At 40.6% G+C, this 15,334-nt stretch overlaps 1 protein-coding gene across 1 annotated transcript in view; it reads right to left on the reverse strand.

The window, feature by feature from the left end:
* Positions 1-15,334, reverse strand: part of LOC112259607 (pappalysin-2) — an 89,851-nt gene that overhangs the window by 13,393 nt on the left and 61,124 nt on the right. Inside the window, exons 15-21 of the mRNA XM_042328773.1 lie at positions 14,959-15,130; positions 12,442-12,619; positions 5,135-5,348; positions 4,023-4,191; positions 3,766-3,898; positions 1,814-1,923; positions 559-630 (exon numbers count right to left, since the gene is read on the reverse strand). Coding sequence (XP_042184707.1) covers positions 559-630; positions 1,814-1,923; positions 3,766-3,898; positions 4,023-4,191; positions 5,135-5,348; positions 12,442-12,619; positions 14,959-15,130 — 1,048 coding nt within the window. The remainder of the gene's footprint in view (positions 1-558; positions 631-1,813; positions 1,924-3,765; positions 3,899-4,022; positions 4,192-5,134; positions 5,349-12,441; positions 12,620-14,958; positions 15,131-15,334) is intronic.

Raw genomic sequence — 15,334 nt, forward strand, 5'->3', positions numbered from 1 at the left:
TTGATATTCTCTGTTGTGTATGACTTAATATAAATGGTCTTACCATGGTTTTATTTACTATTCACAGTCAAATTAAATCCCTTTTAACTGCATACATGTAGGAGCCAAAAATAATTCTGTCCAAAGAATCTTCTCTGAGATCAAGCTTAAGCTACTTTAAAGAAAGGGATAGATATGATCAGGTTAGAAATGCATTTTTCAAAGCATGTACTGCACAGGTCTTCATTTTGAACACTAACACAATAGAGAGAAAAAAACGACTGTCTGGATAGAACAGAGCAGCCTAGATTTGCAAAAGATCTTACGTCTCATCTTTAATCATGTTGGTACTGTATAATAATGTAGGCACCAGACCTGGATTAAAATACTATTGAAAATCCTTTCAAATAATTGATATGTGCTTTTCTGGCATAATGGACCAATACAATACTCCCAAAACTGCAAACCTCACTCATCTGGCACTCCAGGCAGGCTAGAGCAAACACAAAGTTTTTTAAAAAGATTTTAAATAGTAAATGAACCCTGTGTGGCAGGCACTATGCAGTATAGAACACTCACCTCACATGACTGGATACAGTGGATGAGTTTGGGGTCAGGATGCCACCTCGTCATTCCTGTGCAAACAATGTCCTGTAATGTAACATTGATTGAGATATTGTAATTAGTTATCAGTATCTACAGCAATATCTATAGATCCAAACCTATTTTGGTTATACTAGGCTTACAGGAGACAGTTTGTCTGTACACAGGACTTTATTTTTGTTCAATGACTACACTTGATAAATATATCTAAATGGACGTACATCTCTAGCTTTACTCTAATGCTCCCATCAAACCAAAAACATTTAGTCAACAAGCCCATATTTTGTGTTATGAAATGATCCAGCCAAAATGGCCTTGTCATCTTGAGTTCTCCTCATAATGGTGTGTGGCATTTACTTTCTACCTTAACGACAGCATACTAATCGTATTGTTTGACTGAAAAAGACTGTAGGAGTAACAGGATACCACTTTATGTCCCAAAAGTTGTCTTGTAAAGGGATACAGACATGATTCCCATCTAGACTCAATCGAACCTAATGCATTGGATCACGATGACCTGCCAGTAACACAACTCAAGTCATCAAAATCAGTGCCAAACTATTTGGCCTTCAGGCAGTTACGTCTGCTGGCTCAGTGAATGACCACCCAATAGAGTGTCAAATGATAGGGCTATTTACGTTAGCCTTCATGTCAAAGCGATCCTTCAAGATAATATTGGGCAGGTTGCCCTTCTTAAGAAAACAACAGTCCATTTCACTCTGACACAATAGTGAAATTCCTAGACATTTTGCTGTGATGATTGTGTGTTGCGTAAATTCTTGAAAGGCGCCTATTTCTAATAGTATAAACTCTGATGTCACAACTTTTTGTTGTCCATCCGAATCTTTATACCTCATTATTTGCCATCTGCATGTCAAACTGACAGAAATTACAATAAACATTTGATCTTAACAGAATTCACAGTGAGGCTAAGAGTGTCCTCCTAACTGAGCAGAAAAGAAGCAGGAAGATTGCACCTGGTTGTTTATATCAAACAATATAAATACATTCAGTAAAATAAGCTGCTAAGCGTAGGCCGGTGATTCATTTGCAGGAAAAGCTCAACTTGAAGGACTGACAACTGTTTGTTTTAGTCCATTATTCATCCAAATGAATCATTTGAGCAAGCATGTGTGAAGCTCTAAGGTTACACAAGGTGAATATTAGCCAATACAACATAAAATGTTGCAAATAACAAAGCAGCAACGTCTACGTCAGTCAAACACCTTACCTGAACCCTGCCTGGCAGCATCCAGTGCTTGACGCTGTCTGCTGTGGTACTATTGGCTAGAACCACTGGGTCATGCAAGGCCGCACTGCATGTTGGGTAGCAAACTGCACCTGCAGTGATACAAAGTAAGCTTTCCTTTCACTCCAATTTGCATCGGTTGAATTTATTCACGTGCAAAAAAAAAAAAAAAAGCCATAGTTAAGACGAGTCATCTGTGATTCAACAGCTTGGCAGCTCATCTAGCAATGTAATTTACCACCTGCTACCTGCTATGGCTCTGTTTTTATTTTGCCATGTGTATGCATGCCTTTTGGGATACACAACACACCACAATATATGGGCAATATATATACACATTTATATATATATATATATATATATATATATATATATATATATATATATTCTGTATATATACAGTACCAGTCAAAGGTTTGGGCACACCTACTCATTCAAGGGTTTTTCTATATTTTTACTATTTTATACATCTCAGAATAATCAAAACTATGAAATAACAAAAAAGTGTGAAACAAATAAAAATAGATTTTAGATTCTACAAAGTAGCCACCCTTTCTTTGCCTTGATGACCGCTTTGCGCACTCTTAGCATTCTCTCAACAAACTTCATGAGGTAGTCCCCTGGAATGCATTTCAATTAACAGATGTGCCTTGTTAAAAGTTCATTTGTGGATTTAATGCGTTTGAGCCAATCAGTTGTGTTGTGTCAACGTAGGGTTAGTATACAGATGATAGACCAATTGGTAAAAGACCATGTCCATATTATGTCAAAATAAGTTCAAACAAGCAAATAGAAACAGCAGCAGTCCATCAGAGGATAAGTTCATTAGAGTTAACTGCACCTCAGATTGTAGCCCAAATAAATTCTTCACAGAGTTCAAGTAACAGACACATCTCAACATCAACTGTTCAGAGGAGACTGCGTGAATCAGGCCTTAATTAATTTGTTGAATTGCTACAAAGAAACCACTACTAAAGGACACCAATGAGAAGAAAATATTTGCTTGGGCCAAGAAACACGAGCAATGGACATTAGACGGTGGAAATCTGTCCTTTGGTCTGATGAGTCCAAATTTGAGGTTTTTGGTTCCAACCCCTGTGTCTTTGTGAGACGCAGAGTAGGTGAACGGATGATCTCCGAATGTGCATTCTGCAGCTATACGCCATCCCATCTTGTTTGCGCTTAGTGGGACTATCATTACTTTTTCAACAGGATAACGACCCAAAACACACCTCCAGGCTGTATAAGGGCTATTTGACCAAGAAGGAGAGTGATGGAGTGCTGCATTAGATAACCTGGCCTCCACAATCACCCGACCTCAGCCCAATTGAGATTTGGGATGATTTGGAACGTGTAGTGAAGTAATAACAGCCTACAAGTGCTCAGCATATGTGGGAACTCCTTCAAGGCTGTTGGAAAAGCATTCCCGGTGACTACCTCATGAAGCTTGTTGAGAGAATGCCAAGAGTGTGCAAAGCGGTCATCAAGGCAAAGAAAGGGTGGCTACTTTGTAGAATCTAAAATCTATTTTTATTTGTTTAACACTTTTTTGTTTGTTACATGATTCCATATCTGTTGTTTCATAGTTTTGATGTATTCACTATTATTCTACAATGTAGAAAATAGTACAGATAAAGAATGTTTGACTGGTACTGTGTATATATTACCACGGTACAGTATTACATAATCATGAGATGTTTCAAATTATTTGACTTTACACTGTAGAAACTTTCAGACTAAAGAAATACCAACTAAAATGCATTCTGTGTAGAATCAATAAATATATGTAATTATCAGAACGATGCAGTGCATAATTTCTTTGAAATAATACTGACAGTCTGTTGATTACTACAGTACATTGCAGTACATTACTACGCTAAAGTAAGTATAATACAGAGTTTCCTCAAGCTGGAGGAGTTGAGAAGGAGACTTACCAACACTGAAGCCCTCGTCACAGGCATACTGAATCCGATTGACATCAGGTGGAGGTGGGCAGGCTTCATTCAACCTTGTACACATTGTGAACTTCTCTGTCCACTCTCCATCTTTAGTGCAGCGAATTGTGTGCTGTCAGGAGAGATAAAAACAGAATGAATAAGATATGGCACTTTATTAATGGAATGGAATGACAGCTCAGACAGTGGACCTATATTGCATCTTTTGTTTTGTATAAAGAGAGCTAAAGCATTACGTTTTCCGAGGCATGAGGACACTGGAGGGTACAGAGGCTGTTGTAGCGCCTGCCGTTGGTGCAGGTGAACATGCCCTCATAGACAGCAGGTAGAGATGGACAGGGAATGGGTTCACAGCCCCCCTCCTCCCACTGGCCCCCCTCTACACACTCCACCTTTAGAAACCTTCTGGGGACGCACAAACACACACACAAGCACACACATACTGTCAGTAGGAATACCGGCCTACGCCATCGGCCTTCACATACACAGTACTGACATACGGTGACGCACTAACAAACACCTACACGTTTTATGTAATCTCTGGCTAAACCTGAGGGAATAAGTAAGTACATGGACTAAAACCAGGAGTGAAAAAGAGAGGGATACAGTATTCACAAGCCACAGTAATAACAAGTTATTGTACCGGTTACCATTTTCAATAAAATTGTGGTGTTAACAATGTATTTGAGTAAATACATTTAAAACATGTCAAAGTTCATAATAACAAGATCCTTTAAACCGATTGAATAGTGCTTTTGGTTCTTCACATATTGTAACTCATTAGAAGTCCTTAAGACATTCACATATCTTAAAAGTGAGTTGAGAATCTCATAAAGAAGTCCAGATGTTAAATAAAGGTTAAATAAAAATGAACAAAATAAAAAAAGGTGCAAATGCCCTGTTCTGATATCAGTTTGTACCTGCAGTTGGTCCAGTACAACATGCTGAGCAGTCTTAGAAAGTTTAGAACAAAGAGAGGAAAGAAACCCGCAACATCGGCTTACTAATGGGTAACCAACTCATTAGAAACACGTGAATCACATTGATAATCAGGCTAAGTTACCCAATGAATAAAACTGGAAAACAATAATGAGAAAAGTAAACAATTGGTATGGATCTTACTGGAGATGGATGTCACTATACTTTAAAACCATACACAGGTATGCAGGGTTTATGGATCTAAAGGTACATTTAAATGTACGAATTGTGCTATTTAAACTCAGGATCCGTGGGAGAAATATGTGATGCATTCATTGTTTCCTGTTACATAAAATAGCAGCTTCTAACACTGTTCTATAACACATTTATGGAGCAGAGCAAAAAAAGTGATACATAACACATTACTCACTTTCTGGACTTTGTTTTTAGGCTGCCAGTAACATAGCAACCTGGGTTACATTTGTAACGGCATACGGTACCCACATCATGCCCTGTACCTTCGCACTGGGGCCCTAGGAGCTTGGCGTTGGGTACTGTTGGAGGCTCTGGGCACTCTATCTTACAGTAGGCTTCAGGGAAGGACCATAGACCATCATCTAAACACACCAACCTATCACTGTCTCCTGCAAAACAAATAAAGGCACAAAATCTATTCAAACCTCACACAGAAATGTAATCCAAATGATCAGTAGTTTGTTATTAAGTTAGTTATTAACACTCTTAATGAATCTGACATCTGGAATCAGTCCGTTCATTTGAATGCTAAGACATAAGGTAAGTTGTGAACTGTTAGTGATTTATTATGATCAATTGTATTGTATGTGTCCATACCTGCCGGTGCCTAGAGCTAAATTATCTAAGGCCCCACACAAGGTTATGTTGGTATGTATATGTAATCAATACTCTAAAAGTTGTGTTCATTTTATTGGTCTATAAAATGTAATGAATATTTGACATGGTTTAAAGTGTTTTATGAGGTCTTTAAGCTTTGCTCTAGTGTTGCAATCATTTAAAAAAAAATCCAATACAGCTGTATAAGGAGGAATCGCTGAGTATTGAGTAATGCATGGCAATGGGTACATAGGAACTGGGATCAACATGCATGTTGGGTCAATATCGGTAACCTATCAAACAATTCAGAAGAGCTCATTGACTGACCACAGCCAGTGATCCAGCAGTAGTCTATGTAGCCAACTTAAAACAGCTAACAAACTGCTGTCAATAACAAGATAGGTTGCGGTTAACATCTGTTGGGAGTTGCCATCTGGGTCATTCCACCAATTAGGTGCATTTGGGTAGTGTAACTTGGCGGAAAAAAAAAACATTTCACCAAATGTTTTAAATTCTGTCGTAAAGAGCACATGTTCAACTTAATTAAAAACACATTCTCCAACCTATAGAAGTTAAGTGTAAAAAAGTGTACTATAGTAAGTGGCTATTATGTGCCAAATAAAGTCAAAGGGTTGACTAACTGGGTGGTTGTATTTGATTAACAACTGTATTTGATTAACGTTTATTGAAAAAGTATGAATTTCAGCAAACAAAGGTAAGCAACTACAGAGGACAAACATAGGTACAAGGTTAGTGTTTCATAATGAAACATTTTTGAAGTATTGACCTTGGGAGAATCGATGTAGTCCGAGCTGAACTCCACAAAGGCTGGTCTCTGGAGTTCATCAGAAACTTCCTTCAACATGGAGTGGAGTTTCGTCAGCTAGGGAAATGGAGGCTTGTTGGTGTGCAACAGGGAAGGGCAATTTATTGCACGTTTAAATTGTTAAAGGTCCAATGCTGATAGGCTCTTGGTAAAGAGCAATTTCTCAAGCAAGGATTGTGTGGGTGTGGTCTGAGTGGGGAGGGGAAAACTAAAAACTAGCTGTTAATGCAGAAAGGTTTGGAACTATCTTTTTTATTGGTCTATTAATTAATGTATCGCCTGGTGATGGTACTACCCAAACCAGATCAAACCAGACGCATCTTGTTTCAAGTGGCCAAGTCCCGTCATGTGATCTTACAGTGGATGACCTGGGAATCAGACTTGAGATCTGATTACGCCAATAAAAAGTTTACGACTTCATATGTAGTGTACAGTTGAAGTCAGAAGATTACATACACCTTTGCCAAATATGATTGAACTCAGTTTTTCACAATTCCAGACATTTAATCCTAGTAAAAATTCCCTGTCTTAGGTCAGTTAGGATGACCACTTAATTTTAAGAATGTGAAATGTCAGAATAATAGTAGAGAGAATTATTTATTTCAGCTTTTATTTATTTTATCACAATCCCAGTGTGTCAGAAGTTTACATACACTCAATTAGTATTTGGTGGCATTTCCTTTAAATTGTTTAACTTGGGTCAAATGTTTCGGGTAGCCTTCCACAAGCTTCCCACAATAAGTTGGGAGAATTGTGGCCCATTCCTCCTGACAGAGCTGGTGTAACTGAGTCAGGTTTGTAGGCCTCCTTGCTCGCACACACTTTTTCAGTTCTGCCCACAAAATGGGATTGAGGTCAGGGCTTTGTGATGGCCACTCCAATACCATGACTTTGTTGTCCTTAAGCCATTTTGCCACAACTTTGGAAGTATGGTGGGGGTCATTGTCCATTTGGAAGACCCATTTGCGACCAAGCTTTAACATGATGTCTCGAGATGTTGCTTCAATATATCCACATAATTTTCCTACCTCTCTGATTGGGAACCATATTTAGGCAGCGATCTTCTTTGGGTATTTCATGGGTTATTGTCTATGTGATGTTGCATGTTTGCACTCAGTATTTATAGCGGTCATCTTCATTTTGATATATTTTTTTGTGTACTTCGTGTTTGTTTTCATCTATCATTAAAAATATGTATTGACATCATGCTGCGCTTTGGTCTCCTCAATACGACGATCGTGACACTCACTCTTTTTCCTCCAAACCTAACGATGGTCATTATGGCCAAACAGTTCTATTTTTGTTTCATCAGAGCAGAGGACATTTCTCCAAAAAGTATGATCTTTGTCCCCATGTGCAGTTGCAAACTGTAGTCTGGCTTTTTTATGGCAGTTTTGGAGCAGTGGCCTCTTCCTTGCAGAGCGGCCTTTCAGGTTATGTCGATATAGGACTCGTTTTACTGTGGATATAGATACTTTGTACCTGTTTCCTCATCACAAGGTCCTTTGCTGTTGTTCTTGGATTGATTTGCACTTCTCGCACCAATGTACGTTGTCTCTAGGAGACGGAACACGTTTCCTTCCTGAGCGGTATGATGGCTGCATAGTCCCATGGTGTTTATACTTGCGTACTATTGTTTGTACAGATGAACGTGGTGCCTTCAGGTGTTTGGAAATTGCTCCCAAGGATGAACCAGACTTGTGGAGGTCTACAAAAAAAATGTTCTGAGGTCTTGGCTGATTTCTTTTCATTTTCCCATAATGTCAAGCAAAGAGGCACTGAGTTTGAGGGTAGGCCTTGAAATACATCCACAGGTACACCTACAATTGACTCAAATTATGTCAATTAGCATATCAGAAGCTTCAAAAGCCATGACATAATTTTCTGGAATTTTCCAAGCTGTTTAAAGGCAAAATCAACTTAGTGTATGTAAACCTCTGACCCACTGGAATTGTGATACAGTGAAGTATAAGTGAAATTATCTGTCTGTAAACAATTGTTGGAAAAAGTACTTGTGTCATGCACAAAGTTGATGTCCTAACCGACTTGCCAGAACTATAGTTTGTTAACAAGAAATTTGTGGAGTGGTTGAAAAACGAGTTTTAATGACGCCAACCAAAGTGTATGTAAACTTCCGACTTCAACTATATATCATTTCTGTAAGACAAAAAATGAAGGCATATGGCATAGTGCTGCACTTTTAAAATGGCTGTGTTCCTATGGGAATTTGTGCATGTTTAGAGGGCCACCATTAGGAAAAAGATATGAAGAAAAAAATACATTGTAAAAAAATTGATAAAATACTTTTAGAATGGTAATTGGTGACATACTTTATTTCAAACCGACTTTCAAACCCAGCTATTCCCTAACATGGAGACAGTTTGTGAACCAACCCCCCCCAAGATATGTTTTTGGTTTTCATTTTAGAATCAATCTTTTTTTGAAAATGTTTCCCCTGCTGTTGCTCTGGCTCTGTAATAGTCACGTTGTTGCTGTACAACTGTATCAGAATTCCATGATTCTTACCTTTCTAACAGTACTATGCACGTGTTTGTAGGACTTATAGTTTTTAAATCAAAATGTATCTAATGAAGGTAGTTTTCAATTTGTCCCTTGCGTAGTCTCATTCTGTATACTCCCCTTGTCCTAAAAGGGTCAAAAAAAAACACCTTCGCTAAACCCCTAAAATAAAGCAGCTTAATTGAAACCCCAAACATATTTTGCATGAAGAAACAACCTGTCATTCATCACACAACTTTGTGAATATCTGGGTTTTCTCTCTGCGTTTAATCAGTGGATACCACTCGTTTTTATGACAACACACCTGTCATAATTGTTTTCTTTACCAACGTAGAGGTTTATTATTATTGCTAAAGGTACTGCATAGGCGTAAACACATTTTTTTTTATCAGGAGATAGCACTTGTATAGCCTAAGAAAGTAGCAGAAATGTGCAGAAAGTAGTTTTGAATACTTTTTATTGAAGGGAACAATAACAGTCTTGAACTTTTTTTGCAACATATTGATATGTTCCTATATACTCTACAATGAGGAATTCAACTACAAAATACTAGTCTTCTCCCATTTTTAGAACCATTGCCCCAACCCACAAGTTGTATAAACAACAAGAATAAATAAGAATAAAATAATATAGATACAAAACAAAAATGTGAAGAACATAAATCAATGAACTCTAATTAGCACATGTAGGACAGAATACAAGTGTGTGTGCATGGACTTTGCAGATGTATTTCTCACGTGCAGCACATAGTATTTGTTTTACAGTTATTCTTTGAGGGGCAGAATTGACATCTCCTCCTCTTACCTGCCCCAGCTGAAGCCTCAGGTGGATCAGGACAAGATTCATTCTTTGAATGTGGGGGGTTACAAGTGCCTTTCCCAGCTGCTCCAGGAACACCCTCCTCTTGTTCCGCTTATGAGGCATCCAGGTAGGGTTGATCTTGTTCTATATCACGAAGGCAGTATATGAGGACACATCAATGATGTTATGGAAGATGATCAGGGGCCAGCAGGCAGTCATCCTCCTGCAGCTGTAAGTTCCAATCATCTTGTCCAGGTTGTCAACGCCTCCTTTGTTGTGGTTGTAGTCCAGGATGATGGCTGGCTTCCTGTCCTCACGATCACTGATCTCAGCCGTTTTGTGCAGTGTGCTCAGGATGACCACATTCTTGTTCCTCTTTGGGAGGTAAGAAACTACAGTGGTGGTAGGGGGTGAAGGCAAACTTTGATGAGAAGGCCTCTCTTCCCCTTGTTGCGAGGAGTGCAGGTGCCAACCATGGTGATCTTCCTCTTCAAGAGTTGCTGGCTGAGTTCAATCAGTAGCACACAAAATCTCAATCTGTCATTGTTGTTTTTGTAGTGTGTAAATTATTTTATAACTGCTGGGTCAAAAATGACCCTCAGACAATCTTTGTACCCTGGTGGTGTACAGCTTTCATGGAAATATGAACAAATGCGATGTTTCACTTTTTCTAATATTGGGATCACTAGAAAAAGTAATACAATTTCAAGTTGAAAAAATAATTTAGTGGGTTTTCTCTGCTGTTAAGCATTGTGGCGGGTCATCTTTGACCTTTAAGACAACACAAGGGTTAAGTGTCGCTTAGAAAATGCCACCAGAGGGTCTCAGAGTTTAACAGGAAAAGTTTCACCGTCTTAAAATGAGAGTTCAGCTCACGTAACAGGGTTGACATTCAAATGAGGGAGAGGTTGTTTTTTTAACTTTCAAATGAATCACTAATAACATTAAATAAATAATCATCTTTGGAAATGACTTTGTGGGTTAAGTGGGTTAAAATCTTCCTAGAAGTCACAGAGACTGCACAGATGTATTGAATTGTCCATGTGGTTTATATTAAAGGGCACTTAATTTAATTAATATAACAGGCTTTAATATATTTGTGCACAATCTCTACTTAAAATATCAAAGGCACTCATTTTGTGGAACGACCCATCTATCTATTTACCCCATTTCCTTTTCGGAAGAGAATAGTTATGTTGTGAATAATAACTTTGGGTAGCGATCATGTGAGTGAGTGATTTCAGAGTAAAACCCTGTGATAGAAGATAGTAGCCAGGGGTAAAACCCTGTAGTAGAAGCTAGAAGCCAGGGGTAAAACCCTGTAGTAGAAGATAGAAGCCAGGGGTAAAACCCTGTAGTAGAAGATAGAAGCCAGGGGTAAAACCCTGTAGTAGAAGATAGAAGCCAGGGGTAAAACCCTGTAGTAGAAGATAGAAGCCAGGGGTAAAACACTGTAGTAGAAGATAGAAGCCAGGGGTAAAACCCTGTAGTAGAAGATAGAAGCCAGGGGTAAAACCCTGTAGTAGAAGATAGAAGCCAGGGGTAAAACCCTGTAGTAGAAGATAGAAGCCAGGGGTAAAACACTGTAGTAGAAGATAGAAGCCAGGGGCAAAACCTTGTAGTAGAAGATAGAAGCCAGTGGTAAAACCCTGGAGTAGAAGATAGAAGCCAGTGGTAAAACCCTGTAGTAGAAGATAGAAGCCAGTGGTAAAACACTGTAGTAGAAGATAGAAGCCAGGGGTAAAACCCTGTAGTAGAAGATAGAAGCCAGGGGTAAAACCCTGTAGTAGAAGATAGAAGCCAGGGGCAAAACCTTGTAGTAGAAGATAGAAGCCAGTGGTAAAACCCTGTAGTAGAAGATAGAAGCCAGTGGTAAAACCCTGTAGTAGAAGATAGAAGCCAGGGGTAAAACCCTGTAGTAGAAGCTAGAAGCCAGTGGTAAAACCCTGTAGTAGAAGATAGAAGCCAGTGGTAAAACCCTGTAGTAGAAGATAGAAGCCAGTGGTAAAACCCTGTAGTAGAAGATAGAAGCCAGGGATAAAACCCTGTAGTAGAAGCTAGAAGCCAGGGGTAAAACCCTGTAGTAGAAGATAGAAGCCAGGGGCCCTGAGGTACAGTAAATGAAATGGCAGGCGGGTTCTAAGCCAGCATGTTCTTACCAGCGTGAGCCCCACTTGGCCCTGCTGGCAACTCCAGAGTTAGAAGCCCTCTCTTGTTTGCCTTATTTCCTCTCTTCACCTGTCACCTGCTACTTTCCTATTTACACAGAGCCTAAAGGCATCTGTGCACTGGAAGTCGACCAAGATCAACTGCCAAGCTGTTCAGTTCAGTCTCATTCCCAGGGCCGGCAGAGCAGCCTCGCCTTACAACAACCGCTAATAGGTTAAAGCAGAGCAACACAGACGCACTCCAACGCCATGATGCCACGCCAGGCTAGACTCCAAGCCCCTCTGTGCACCCAACCAACATGAGGTAATAGACTGAGACTCCTCAGGTGAACTAGAAAACAGCAATAACAGCCTCATGGTCAAGCTAATTTATTTTCCACTCTGAGAAAATGTTAGATTGGGCCAATCATTTTGTGTAAATGACTGAATGAATATCAAATTCCCACTTCATTAAAATGATAAATGGACCTATAATCATGTAAACCTATAAACTGTTATGAATACAACACACTGTATGTCAATTTGTATAATTACAACTGTACTGTTAATCATACTGTTAATCATACATACCCTGGAGTATGGCGGGGGGGTTGCAGGTGAAAGAGCACTGCTTGCCAAATGTTGTGCCCCAGGGGCAGCTGAAGGCGGCAAAGTAGACGTGAGACTGGTCAGGGGGGCCACAGTCGATTGGCTGACAGCTCACAACACGGTCCCATGCTCCATGTACACACTGAAGCTCCGTTTCTCGCTTTCAATTGGAGATGAATAAATAAACATTACAGTCCTGATGTGCTAAGGCATACTAATACAGTAATATAAATATATACTACTGCTGCTACTTGTAGTAATTCCTATATTTCGACAGTCATAGTTGGCTAGTACTATTTCATGTTACTTTCACAATGCTCAGAAATTCAATGTTGATGTGTAGGGGGATAAAGTGGAGGGGGCATATAATATACACTGCTCAAAAAAATAAAGGGAACACTAAAATAACACATCCTAGATCTGAATGAATTAAATATTCTTATTAAATACTTTTTTCTTTACATAGTTGAATGTGCTGACAACAAAATTACACAAAAATTATCAATGGAAATCAAATTTATCAACCCATGGAGGTCTGCATTTTTACTCACACTCAAAATTAAAGTGGAAAACCACACTACAGAATGATCCAACTTTGATGTAAGGTCCTTAAAACAAGTCAAAATGATGGTCAGTAGTGTGTGTGGCCTCCACGTGCCTGTGTGACCTCCCTACAACGCCTGGGCATGCTCCTGATGAGGTGGCAGATGGTCTCCTGAGGGATCTCCTCCCAGACCTGGACTAACTCCTGGACAGTCTGTGGTGCAACGTGGCGTTGGTGGATGGAGCGAGACATGATGTCCCAGATGTGCTCAATTGGATTCAGATCTGGGGAACGGGCAGAAACTGCTGACACACTCCAGCCACATGAGGTCTAGGATTGTCTTGCATTAGGAGGAACCCAGGGCCAACCGCACCAGCATATGGTCTCACAAGGGGTCTGAGGATCTCATCTCGGTACCTAATGGCAGTCAGGCTACCTCTGGCGAGCACATGGAGGGCTGTGCGGCCCCCCAAAGAAATGCCACCCTACACCATGACTGACCCACCGACAAACCGGTCATGCTGGAGGATGTTGCAGGCAGCAGAACATTCTCCACGGTGTCTCCAGACTCTGTCACATCTGTCACGTGCTCAGTGTGAACCTGCTTTCATCTGTGAAGAGCACAGGGCGCCAGTGGCGAATTTGCCAATCTTGGTGTTCTCTGGCAAATGCCAAACGTCATGCACGGTGTTGGGCTGTAAGCACAACCCCCACCTGTGGACGTCGGGCCCTCATACCACCCTCATGGAGTTTCTGACCGTTTGAGCAGACACATGCACATTTGTGGCCTGCTGGAGGTAATTTTGCAGGGCTCTGGCAGTGCTCCTCCTTGCACAAAGGCGTAGGTAGCGGTCCTGCTGCTGGGTTGTTGCCTTCCTACGGCCTCCTCCACGTCTCCTGATGTACTGGCCTGTCTCCTGGTAGCGCATCCATGCTCTGGACACTACGCTGACAGACACAGCAAACCTTCTTGCCACAGCTCGCATTGATGTGCCATCCTGAATGAGCTGCACTACCTGAGCCACTTGTGTGGGTTGTAGACTCTGTCTCATGCTACCACTAGAGTGAAAGCACTGCCAGCATTCAAAAGTGACCAAAACATCAGCCAGGAAGCATAGGAACTGGGAAGTCTGTGGTCCCCACCTGCAGAACCACTCCTTTATTGGGGGTGTCTTGCTAATTGCCTATAATTTCCACCTGTTGTCTTCCATTTGCACAACAGCATGTGAAATGTATTGTCAATCAGTGTTGCTTCCTAAGTGGACAGTTTGATTTCACAGAAGTGTGATTGACTTGGAGTTACATTGTGTTGTTTAAGTGTTCCCTTTATTTTTTTGAGCAGTGTAAACTTTATATATGATTTCTATAATGCTCTGAATTGCTTAAATAGAGAGAGCTTCTAGGGTTGTCAACGTAGTGTTGTGCTTACCTGATGGGGTAAGACCCTAGTCTAATCCTAGTGTTGTGCTTACCTGATGGGGTAAAACCAGAGTCTAATCCTAGTGTTGTGCTTACCTGATGGTGTAAGAACCTAGTCTAATCTTAGTGTTGTGCTTACCTGATGGTGTTAAACCCGGGTCTAATCCTAGTGTTGTGCTTACCTGATGGGGTAAGACCCTAGTCTAATCCTAGTGTTGTGCTTACCTGATGGGGTAAGACCCTGGTCTAATCCTGGTGTTGTGCTTACCTGATGGGGTAAAACCCTAGTCTAATCCTAGTGTCGTGCTTACCTGATGGTGTAAAACCCGAGTCTAATCCTAGTGTTGTGCTTACCTGATGGTGTAAAACACTAGTCTTCTCTTAGTGTTGTGCTTACCTGATGGTGTAAAACCCTAGTCTAATCCTAGTGTTGTGTTTACCTGATGGAGTACGACCCTAGTCTAATCCTAGAGTTGTGTTGTGTTGTGCTTACCTAATGGGGTAAAACCCTAGTCTAATCCTAGTGTTGTCCTTACCTGAAAGGGTGGATGGTCCTTGCCACTGAGCACAGTGAGGGTAAAACCTTGATGACAGTGGACAGTGCAGTGAGAGGACTCAGTCCTCTCTCTCCCGGTGCTACAGGTGACAGAGGCATGCTCCAACTGAGGAGGACTGCATGTGTCCGTCTGGCAGGGCCGTCGTGAACAGCTGGGCCACCATAATCACACACACACACGGAGGGAGAGGAGAAACACAGAGAGAAGGGTATGAGTTTAGCAATGTTCTTAGAATTTGGTTGATTATTTCAATCTTCAACAGACATGGTAACACATATCACACTCTTTGTGTGTGTGTGTGTGTGTGTGTGTGTGTGTGTGTGTGTGTGTGTGTGTGTGTGTGTGTGTGTGTGTG

This window comes from Oncorhynchus tshawytscha, linkage group LG10, assembly GCF_018296145.1.
Source record: "Oncorhynchus tshawytscha isolate Ot180627B linkage group LG10, Otsh_v2.0, whole genome shotgun sequence".
Lineage (NCBI taxonomy): Eukaryota > Metazoa > Chordata > Actinopteri > Salmoniformes > Salmonidae > Oncorhynchus > Oncorhynchus tshawytscha.